This window comes from Sturnira hondurensis, unplaced genomic scaffold (genome assembly GCF_014824575.4).
Source record: "Sturnira hondurensis isolate 20B ecotype Veracruz unplaced genomic scaffold, ASM1482457v3 Scaffold0021593, whole genome shotgun sequence".
Lineage (NCBI taxonomy): Eukaryota > Metazoa > Chordata > Mammalia > Chiroptera > Phyllostomidae > Sturnira > Sturnira hondurensis.
In genome coordinates, this window is record NW_028094224.1 from 115865 (window position 1) to 127690 (window position 11826).

Here is an 11826-nt window from a genome sequence, read left to right on the forward strand (position 1 = left end):
GAGGCAATTAGCCAAATTTGATTTACAGGTCCTTTCCTTGAGTGCTGTGGGCCCTCTCCCATCTTCTAGGCCTTGGGATGAAGTTTCAAATCCTTTCTTTCCCAGATAGTGAGAATGATACCTAGAATGTCAATGTGTTAGCATGGTGTTTCTTCTGATGCTGGAGAATCTGGCAATAGAACTGGATCAGGCTGAGGTCTACTGACTTAGTGGGTGAGACAGGTCCCCCTTGTTCTTCCTGCCTTGGCTTCCCATGTATCCTAACACACCAGTGGGGGCACATGCTGTTCCCAGTGTCAGTTCTCACCGAGGGGTAGCCAAGGTTCTTGTTTCACAGGTCACTCTCACCACCTACCTGTGTTGAAGAGGCTCTGAAGGTGCACAGGGTCAGTGGGAGGGTGGTGACCTGGAGGGAACTGAATCTCCCACCTCAGGCCTTCTTCTTGGGGAATCTGAGTCTCTGTGGTGAAAGCAGTGGGGTCTGCTCAAATTCTGAATTTGGCTACAGACTCCTACCCTGTCCTTATCTTCCTTTGTCCAGCACTAAAGACCCAGAAGACATGGGCACTGAAGGCTGTTCAGCAGGACTTGTGATCTCAGCGATCCTCTTGCCAGAGTCTTTCTGTGCTGACTCCAGTTTGAATGTTAAACTGAAAGGCTGGAGTTCCCATTTCCATTGTACAGACTAGTAAGCAGGCAGAGAGAAGTTGAGAATCATGCCTTACATCACACAGCTGAAGACAGAGCCGAGACTCACACTAAGGACTGATGTGGAAACTGTATGCTGTTCACCAGAAAATGCTGACCCTGAAGGGGCAGCAAGGACAGTGAGGAAGACGAGGTGTACACACTGAACCTGGCTCACATACATTTCTCCCTGCCATTCACCTCAGAGGCTCCAGAGGTTGTAGGAAACTAGAAGAGCCAAGAGAAGCCAAGGGAGGAGTGTAGGAAGCCTATTAGGAGAAAAGGCCCCACTTCCCAGGAGTCCGGGGAATTCCCTTCTCTGATGCATGTCTCAAGTCCCTCTTTTTGGGCAGACACCAAAGTAGATTGACTAAAGACTTATGCATTTGCAGGAGTTGAATTTCTGTGGCTGTGTGAGTTCTTTGTGGCTCTTCCAGAACTCTCTGCTTTCAGTGATGGGGGGAATGAGAGATGTGGGCTTCATATTTGTATGGAGAGAAAACATCTTAGAAAAGAATGTCAAAAAGCCATGAAGGAGATTGGTGCTGACATCCCCATATCACTCATGGAACTGTTTGTCCATCTCATCTCTTGTCATAAACCTGGAGGATTTGTTTAACCAGTTACTTGTATAGTAACTGCAATCTTGGGGAGAGTAAGAGGCCATTAACTCTCTATGGCTATTGATATGCAAATTAATGCTCAGGACTCACTCAGTCCACCTGCATAGAGCTTCTCCCCTGAGTGTGTCCTCTGGTGTCTGATGAGATGTGCCTTCCGTGTAAAGCCTTCCTTGCACTCCCTGCAAACACAGGGCCTCTCCCCAGTGTGTCCTCTGGTGTCTGATGAAATGTGCCTTCTGTGTAAAGCCCCTCCCGCACTCCCTGCAAACATAGGGCTTCTCCTCAGAGTGTGTCCTGTGGTGTGTGATGAGACCTGACTTGCGTGTAAAGCCTCTCCCACACTCCCTGCAAACATAGGGCTTCTCCCCAGAGTGTGTTCTCTGGCCTCTGATGAGATGTGACCCATCATTTAAGCCTTCCAAACACCCTTCATGCTCGATTGTTACAATTCTTGACATTCCTACTTTCACAAAGAACTTGCCTGCACCCTCTGGACTCTCTTTCTGGCCTCTGAAAGGCTCTTCCTCCATCATTCGCTCATGCTCATTAGAGCTCGTCATTTGTTCTTTGGAAGGTTGGAAAGATCTTGAGATTCTCTTTTGACTGATCCTTTTAAGCAAAGGTTTGGACCTCTCTTTAGCCTCTTGACCTTCAATTTTATCATTCTGGTTGTGTGTATTAGTATGTTGGTGTTGTCGATTCTGATCCTCTGGGCAGGGTTCCTCTGCTTGGAGCTGTTTTCTTGCAGATGTTCCCTGGAGAATTTGAGAGGGATGATTGAGTTGCACGTGTTGGCTGAGGAATTTCTGAGTGGAGAAGGCCAGAGAGCAGGAGGGACATGGGTGAGCCTCTGGCTTTGGTTCCGCTGAAAGAGAAAGGTTTGGTCAGGGAGATGTTGATGAGAACGCTTGGGCCGTATGATTCGTCTCCTGGTAAGACCTGCCCCATGAATCCTTCTTACTGTGGTGACAACGCAAACTCTTTATCCCTCAAAGTGTCCCCGTGAAGTTTATTTTCCTTTTTATTTTTTGCAGTGCCTTTTCAGAAATCTAGAAAGCCCACACCAAGGGTCTTTTCTAATATTGCCCAGACTAGGGGCTTTCAAGGATCACGAGAGGCCATTTCACTCCCTGTGTGGATGGAACTGCAGTGACCTTTTCCATGTATCAGTATCTTCTAAGTCATGTTAAAAAGGAAAACCACAGGCCCCAACTAGGAATTGCTTCTCTCTGGTTTCCAAAACAGTCAAATAAAATGTCCTTCCTGCCCTTGCTGGTGTGGCTCAGTGGTCCAGTGGCAGAAGCAAAGAGTTGCAGGTTCAATTCCCAGTCAGGTGCATGCCTGGGTTGTGGGCAGGTCTCCAGCAGGGGGCATGTGAGAGGCAACCAGGCATTCATGTTTCCCTCTCTTTCTCCCTCTTTCCCTCGAAAAAATAAATAAAAATCTTGTAAAAAGTCCTTCCTCAAGCCTCACACCAGATATTCATGCTTCATTTCATTCAGCGCTAGCCCATTTCAGATACAGAGAACTCTTGTTTCAAAATATTTCTGCAACCACACGTCTTATATGCCTGACTCCTGTTCCCCTCTGGCCAGTCTACCATGCTCTCTCACTTGGAGATGAAATAATATGAGTGGATTCCCCACTGGAGTTTATTTTCTAAAAATTAACCAAACATAATCAGAATAGAGAACACACCACTCTACAGTGGACAACTGCACACTTTCACTCAGGAAAGTCCCCAGTGTCTCAACTCGGATCACTGGCACTGCATCTCTGGGTTGCTAAGCATCTGCCTGATCTCCATTTTTAGCCTCTGTGGCGAGACGAGACCCAAGTGACCCTCAGCCAATTCAACGCAGCACCTCTTTTTCTCTCTGCACTAGCTGCTCCCTCTGCCTGGGATCCTTTGCCCGCAGGTATTTTTGTAAATATTGTCTCCTGAGAGAGTCCTTCCCAGACCACCTGCCACACACCTCCCCTCACACTGATCCCCAGGCACTTGTCTTAGGTCAGTTTTCCCCAAAGCGCTAACTGCTGTGTGGTATTATGCACACGCAACCATGTGTGCCTGAGTTTCCCTCCTTCCCTCATCAGCTCCTCATGAGCAGTGATTCTGATCCTCACATTAATCTGTATTTCCAGGTCCCAGGACACTGTGCACCACAGAGTAGGATCTTTCATGACGATTCACTGAAATGATGAACCAATGTGCCCTGCCGAAATGGTGTGGCTTGGTGGGTTGGGTGTAGTCTGAAAACTGAAAGGTTACAAGTTCGACTCCAGTCAGGGCACATGCCAGGGTTGTGGGCCAGTTGGGGGTGTGCCATAGACAACTGGTTAATGTTTCCCTTGCACATTGATTTTTCTTTCTCGTTCCTTTCCACTCTCCGTAAAAATAAATAAAATCTTGTTTTAAAAAATTTTTAATGTATTTATTTATTTTCAGAAAATGGGGAAGGGAGGGAGGGAGAGGGAGAGAAACATCAATGTGTGGTTGCCTTTCACATGCCCCATACTGGGGACCTCGCCCAAAGCCCATGAATATGCCCCCGTGGGAATCAAACTGGTGACCCTTTAGTTCACAGGCCGGTGTTCCATCCTCTAAGCCACACCAGCCAGGACAAAATCTTTAAAAAATAATGAATGCCTATAAACAAAAATGTTTTATTTAGAAGTATGGAGGAAAATTAAGAAGAAATAACTATAAAAGTGGCAGAAAAACTGCGTTGGTTAGAGAACTGGTTGGTGCCTGAAAACTTTTTTGCCTCTCAGTCTTTCAGCACTATATGCAGTTGTGTATTTTGTGTATGAAATATTTTAAAAACACAAATTATAAAAATTTTGCTTAAGAGTCAAAGGCAGATGAATTTCTGAAGCATGTGATTTGAAACTTCATTGACTTGAGAGTAGATTTTACTGTACTTAAGAGTTGGATGAGAAATGTTTCTATGGAAAATTCTTTCTTTTCTTTCTGTTTTGAAGAACAGTGGTACCCACCTCTTCCAGCCATGAGCTCTCTCTTCCACTTGCTGCCCCACTTGCTGCCCAGCTCCTGGCCATACTCGTCCCTGCACCAGACCAGCAGCTCGCAGCCCGGCCTGATGACCCGGCAGGTTCGGTAGAAAATCTGCCCGTGGTATTGAAAGACCACCAGGTTCTGCTGTTCATCATCCTGGGCACAGTTCACATACCTGGGATTGAGGCAGATGAAGGGAAAGAAAACCACAGTGATGAATTCCCACTACCTCTTACATCCATGTCCAGCTTCCTCACTGATTCTTAAGGCCCTCAGGCTCTGGTGTTGCCCACTGCCCCTAATGCTCCCAGGGAATCTTTGTTCAGTGTCTGAGTGTCTGCCAGTGTGTCGTGTGAATTCCTACCTCCAAGTCCCGCTGCCAGTGTTCATCCTGCCTAATACCATTTTCTAACACGCAGTTCTAGACTTAACCTCCACCCTGACTGGCCATAATATCCAGTGATCTCTGGCTTCTCCAAACTCTAAATCAAGTTGTCTCGCACCACAGAACCTGGTGCTTGATCTAGGGCTCTGCTTCTAAATTAGCTCACTCATTTTCCAGTACTCAGCCCACGTCTGTTTTCTCTTGGGAGGCCTTTCTCCAACCCTCCTACCCTTTATTTAGGGTACCATTCACTTGTCTCCCCAAGGTCACCATAGAAAATTTAATATCTTTTTGTCTTGTTAGAATAAAACAGAAACAATAGTAGTTGATTCACATTCTGTTAACCCTGATAAAAGGGAGCCCCTCTCAGGAAGGGGGCCCCTGACCGTTCCTCTGCAGGAAGTTCTAGTTAGAAGTGAAGCTGGGATGGTTTGCTGCCATTACATGTTTAGGTCACCATTGGTTTGTACTATCTTGACACTGCACTTCTTGGAAATTATAGTTAAGTGCTTCTAAAAGCAATTGTTTATGTCTTTCTGCAAGAAGTCCTCCATAAGGACATGGGTTGTGTGATCTGTTTAAGTAATGTATTCTTTCACTTAAACTGGAGTATATTAAGTGCTTAATTAATGTTCATTTGATAAATTAAAGTGTAATCCAGTGTCCCTGGTGAATCTAGGCTCTTTAAGGACCTTTCCAGTGCCCAAATTGTGTCTAATAGAGAGCTTTATATTTTGAGGACATGTGCTATACTTTCTTCCTAAAAGTCCCCTGAAATGAAAGAACACTGTATGGAGAAAAAGAGAAAAAAAGGATTAAAAAGAAAAGAAAAAAAAAGAAAAAAAGGGAGACCACAGAGGGAGGCATGATGAGAGGGACAGATATATGGGCTTGTGGGGGATGAGTTTCCCCTCTGGCACCCAGAGACCTGCTGACCTCACCTCATCCAGTTGGCCCAGGATCCGTCCTTTCCATTCACATACTCATAGCAGTTTCTCCCTTTGACGATCTGTGTTTCAGAAAAGAAGTTAAAGACCTTTTATTTTTTTTGGTGGGAAGGTAATAGTCAGAATTGTTTTACTCCACAGTCATCAAAGCTCGTTCAGCCTGCATGGGGATTCAACTGCCAGCTATGACCACACGATATTTTTCTTACTCATCACCTACACATCCGAGTCTACCTGTCCAATCACAGCAGGAGCCCCACAAGGGAGAAGCCACTCCTTTGTCTCTGCACCACTTTGCTCCCACTTATTTTCTGATCCTTAAACAGGAGCTCTGTGTTCAATGAAAGTCCAGTCAGTACACAGAGCTAACCATATTGTCCCCTCCATGTCTAGCACATAAGAGGTGAGGTCCCTCCAAGCCTCAGAAGGAATGTGGGAAGCAAGAGGACAGTGGAAGAGGTAAATAGTTCTCACCAGCCAGGAGTATCTGCTCTTGGCTGCCTCTTCATCTTCTGTGATGTGTCCTTCATAAGGGCTGAAGTGCAGACCCACAGGCAAATCAGCTGCCTCATTCCACACTCCAAGCCCAGCCTCAGGGATGCCCGATGGCCCAACTCGCAACCCAGGGGGCAGGGTGAGGGCTGAGCGGTGGGGATGCCCCTTGTCCACTGCACTGTCCTTTACAAAAGTAGGGGGCCTATGCACAGCACAGCTGTAGATGAAGAAGTTTTGACACTTCTCACAATCTGGAGGTGAGAGCAACAGGGGTTAGGGAAGGTATAGTGCATGTTCCTGGACACAAAGAACTTCAGAGGAAGTTTGGCACTCACATCATTGAGACTCAATCCTGTACTCCAGGTCACTAGAGGAAGGGAACAATTTGGGGACCAAAGGACTAGTTGACATTACTGTATCTTAACATACTTCTTAGTGAGGGTCACTTACAAAGGTAGTCATCATCCTGGGGCTCGGTGACCTCTTGGTACACACAGTCCTTTCTTTCTCGTAGGCTGTACATCTTCACGTCCATCTCCTTTCTCCTGAGTTCTGAGTTGAAGAGCAGGTGAACAAGGTTGGTGGGATCTATAGTGCTAGTTCCCATTTTGTCAGATAACACACAATCTCCTCCCACCTATTTATTACCTGTCCTTTTGCATACTCTGGTATGTTACTGTTAACCATTGGTTCAGAAAACTAGAACACCATACTAACTACAGATGACTGATTCAATTTTAGTTTCTAGATCTTCCCATTACCAGGTTTAACTCGCCAACCTTTAATTATTGATAAAATGTTTATTGAGTACACATTACATGTTAGGCATTGAGTAAAGGCCTGGGCACACACCACCAATAAAGTGTGGTTGCTATTATCAAAGATGGATTTTTTTGACAACTTGCATGTGTCACCTGTTTTGAATTCAATTTACATGTTCTCAAACAATATGTGAGTGATGTTTCCTTATCTTCACTTCACACATTAGCATTTGGGAGGTCAGAGAATTTGTAGGGTTTGCCCAAAGGCCCAGTGGTAACTTCACTCTGTGCAGGCCTTCTGTAGCACTTAGAAGGACTGAAGTTTCCAGATTGTTCTCTCTTATCTGATATTTGTCTAGTGTGCTTTCCAAAGGCACATGCTTCTCCGGGAGGTAACACTGGTTTCTGGGCCTGCTCTGAATCACTTGCAGTCATCAAATTTGCTGTTCCTGACAATTCCTTCAAACTATATTCATTGCTTCATAGCACCCCAAATGTTATCTTCAATACGAGTCATATATTAAGAGATAACATGTATTTAATTTTTAAGGCCTATCATATAATTTACATGCGTATCTTTAATACTTCAACCCTTAGAAATATCTCAGGAGTATGAATATTAGAGGGTATAGGGCCAATGTGGGTAATGAATCCAAGATTAGAACCCATGCCTTAAGGATTTTCTTTCAACTGTCTCTATAAAATAAAATTGAGAGTGAAGGATATTGGAAAGAGAATAAATAAATAGTTGGCAGAAACTTGTATAGACAATAGCTAAAATGATAAATATTTGCAATACTTTGGAAAGAATATTTGCACTTAGATTAGCTGGTTCCCAGCAATTGTTTGAATAAGGCTGTAGCAGTAGCTAGTTGTCTTCGGTGTCCATACCTATAACATGCTAATTTTTAATGTTATAGTGAATGTGTACTGAAATAATGTTCAACAAAGTGTTCTGTGAATTATGTAATTACAGCATGAATGTGCTATCAATTTACCCCTCATCTCTCTCCATATTTCAATCCCACAGAAACTACCTTCAGCGTTCATTGATCGTGTTCTAATTTATTTTGCAATTGTGAAATCATTCATTCAGCAAACATTCAGGGGCCCTCAGGAGCCCTATCTGGGCCTGTGACCTCTGACATGTCTCAGGTATGGACCAACCTCTCAAAGAGCTCACAGAGCACAGAGCAGGCAGGCTAAACAAATGATTCTTTTTTAAAAAATATTTTATTTCTTTAGAGGGGAGGCGAAGAGAAGGAGAGAGGAAGGAAACATCAATGTATGGTTGCTTCTCGTGCATCCCCTGCAGAGAACTGGCCCCTGCTCGAAACTGGCCTGCAACCCAAGCATGTGCCCTGACTGGGAATCGAACCGCGATCATCTGGCTCACAGGCCCGTGCTCAATCCACTGAGCTACACCAGCCAGAGCTCTGAACAAATGATTCTAAACAGGATGAGAGTGGCCTCATTAGAACTCAGACAAAGCTGCTACTTCACCCTAAAGGGGATTTGAAATCAGTTCCAGATGGATGAGTTTCTGTTGAATAGTGTGTAACCTATATGAAATTCTTAAGTCACTTTATTACTTGTTATTCCTCAATCGTGAAACCTGAAGCTCCTCATGGTTGAGAGATGCTCTTTAATAGAGTGGGAGGCTGTGATCCTGGACATTTTACATTCTTCTTCATCTGGGACCATCTACTGTACAAACTGCCTACACATTGTACACTTTCCTTAGTCAGAGGGTCTTAGTCCATCTCTCTCACTTCAGCATAGCAGAGAAGAACTTCGGTTGAAATCATCGGTCAGATGAATGTTGTAATGGCATATGGATAAGACAATGTAAACTTTAGAAAACTATGAAAGTTTATTTTTCCAATTTTTAAAGAACATTTTGTTTATTTTCTTAGAGGTCAGGAAGAGGGGGTAGAAAGAGAGAAAGAGAAACATTGACGTGAGAAACATTGGTCACTTGCCTCTTCCAAGTACCCCAACCGGGAACCTGGCCCGCAGCCCAGGCATGTGCCCTGACCAGGAATCCAACCGGTGCTCTTTTGCTTTGTAGGATGACACCCAACTGAGTCATGCTGGCTAGGGTAAAACTATGAAAGTTTCAATGAGTTCGTAAGTGGTTTAGAGAAGTAACTATGGATTAGATTGCACTACCAGTGACACTGTGATCTTAGACATATAGTCAAACATTTCTGGCCCTGGCTGGTGCAGCTCAGTGGATTGAGCATGGGCCTGTGAACCCACACGATTGCGGTTCGATTCCCAGTCAGGGCACATGCCTGGGTTGTAGCCCAGTTCCTGGTTCCCGGCAGGGGACACACGAGAGGCAACCATACATTGATATTTCTCTCTCTCTCTCCTTCCCTTCACCTCTAAGATAAATAAATAAATTGTTTAAAAAAATTTAAAAAACACATTTCTGTATCTCTGAAAGCTCACTTCCCTCATCATGAGTGGTGACAGTCATAGTCCGTACCTCATCATGTTGTTGTAATGTTTAAGTGAGTTTATTCACATAGAATTCTTAAAGTCTGAAACATGAGAATGAAACAAATAGTAGTTACTATTGTTGCTATAGTTGTTAACCATTAAGATGATGATGAGCCCTGGCTGGTGTGACTCAGTGGATTGAGCGCTGGCCTGCAGAGTGAAAGGTCAGCAGTTCTATTCCCGGTCAGGGCACATGCCTGGGTTGGGGACCAGGTCTCCCACTTGGGGGCGTGTGAGAGGCAACCTATACAGGTGTGTCTCGCACATGCTTCTCTCCCTTACTTTCTCCCTCTCCCCTCTCTCTAAAAAAATCAATGAATGAAATCTTTAAAAAAAGATGGTAATATCGGACAATGTGTTGAAGAGAACAGGAAAGGAAGGCAGCAGTTCCTAGGATACTTTTTGCATTTTCCCATTCTTACCTGCATTTCTATCCATGAGGAAAATTTTCTTGTCAACAGGATTTGGGAAATACTCACCTTCTGGTGTTTACTCCGTTCCCTTCTGAAGGCCACCCAAGGATGCTTCACTGAAAGAGGATGAGAAATCAGTGTTTTGGTTCGTAACTGTTTCTAAAATCTGGAGATTCTTTTTAGGGACACAGAACTGTAAATGAGAGTAGTGCAAGAACAATCCCAGGATGGTTGGAAAATGTTTTCTGAGGTATCATTAAAGCCTATTCTTGTATTGGGGCCATCCACTAATTTCATTAGAATGATAAAAAATAGACAAAGTTTCTTCTACACTTCCCCTTATGTTCATAAAGCATTTATTACATTTATTAAAAAATAAATTGGCCTCTGCTGAAAAAAATGTAATAAAAGTAACTGCCCAGAGACTCCATGTCTTCAACACAACCGTTTCCCTGCTCTGTTGTCTTCATTCAAACTGGCCTTGTCCAGGCCAAGGGCACTACCACCCCCTCGCCTCCTTTCTCTGGGATCCTCCCCCCTGTGCACATACTGGGCACCCACACCCTTCCTTATCATTAGACTCTGGTTGGCATCCACAGTCTGCTGATCACAGAAACACAATTCCAGTCAAGTTAAAGATCACATCTTGACTTCAGCTGTGTTTCAACCCAAGTCCCATGAAAGTGGACTGACCCCACCAATCAAACACTCATGATATAGGACAGAATGGCACCATAGCCAATATCAGGAAATGATACAGTGATCACCCACTTCTGACCCTGGCCCTCTGTGCAGCTCCATCATCACCATGTCAATACTGCTCCCCGTCTGTCTCCATGCAGGCCATGTGGCAGCCAGTTATGGGGACACTCCTCACCGTCCAACCTGCCTCTCTCTCTTGCAATGACAACTCTTCTGAATTTCTTATTCACTTGTATATTCTTATACATTTACGGGTTATTAATGTGTGTATAAATATATAAGATGATTTTGCACACTTGAAAGTTTACAGGAATATCCCCTCACTGTACGATACACTGTTCTGCATCTTGTGTGTTCGCTGGACAAGCAAACCCTGTTCCCTGGTTATGTCCTGAGATGCAGCCTGACCTACACCAGGTCCGTGTCTGGAGGGCAGCTCTGCCTCCTCCTGCCCCTCACCTTGCTGCCTTGGAGACCATTCTTCATCAGAGTCCTCAGGGTCCTATTCCTGGAGCTCGTTGGCCTGCCTGGGGTGGTGACACAGGAAAGCTGGTCGCAGGTTTCCTGAGACCTGGAAAGAGACAAAACCTTTGTCTGAAAGCAAACAGCTTGGAGGAGCAAAAAGCACCCGGAAGCCCGTGGGACTGGCCCCGATGGGATAGGAGAGTCTACAGTGAGTTGTGAGCGCTACACCATCAGCGCCAGCCCTGCTCTGACATAGGAGCAAACTCCCCCATCGGTGTCCACGCAGGAGGGAGCTGCAGGCGGATGGAGCTGCCTGAGCCAGGGCCTGCCCAGCAGCCCGGTGGGTTCCCCAGGCCCCTGGGCCGAGCGCCTGCGCACTCGCTACCTGGGCCGGCGAGCACGTGGAAGTTCCCCTTCTCGTTCTGGTACCGGCCTTTCTCCCCGTTGGCAGGGCGCCCAGAGAGGGGGCCGTGGGCCTGGATGGGGATGGACCGAGCCGCCGGGGCGGGGCCTTTGTTCCCGCCCTTCCCTCCAGGTGCCGCCTCAGCGTGGCCCCGGGCCTGAGGCGGCGGCTACCAGAAACGCGCTTTTCCCAGGAAGGGTTCGGAGGTGCACCCGGGGATCTGGAGAAGCCCCGGCCGACCGCTGTCTCTCAGGCCGACAGGCTCGGGGTCCCTGAGGACTCGATCCCGCGGCTTCCGGGCTGAGGACGCTGAGGCCTGGGGGGAGGGGAGGGTCACACCCGGGCGCTGGAGACTCGGGGCCTCTCGTCCAGGGGCTTCCGGGTCCCCACATGGAGTTCGTTTCCAGGACGACGGCAT

The 11826-nt window shown here is 46.0% G+C and overlaps 1 protein-coding gene across 1 annotated transcript; it reads right to left on the reverse strand.

The window, feature by feature from the left end:
• Nucleotides 1–1852: 1852 nt before the first annotated feature.
• Nucleotides 1853–11503, reverse strand: LOC118977916 (probable histone-lysine N-methyltransferase PRDM7). Its single transcript, XM_037033097.1, is given in 9 exon segments — nucleotides 1853–2175; nucleotides 4311–4362; nucleotides 4364–4504; nucleotides 5656–5723; nucleotides 6136–6407; nucleotides 6607–6708; nucleotides 9848–9954; nucleotides 11000–11111; nucleotides 11391–11503. Coding segments are annotated over 7 exon segments (960 nt in total). The 5' UTR covers nucleotides 9864–9954; nucleotides 11000–11111; nucleotides 11391–11503; the 3' UTR covers nucleotides 1853–1866.
• Between the last annotated feature and the right edge of the window lie 323 nt (nucleotides 11504–11826).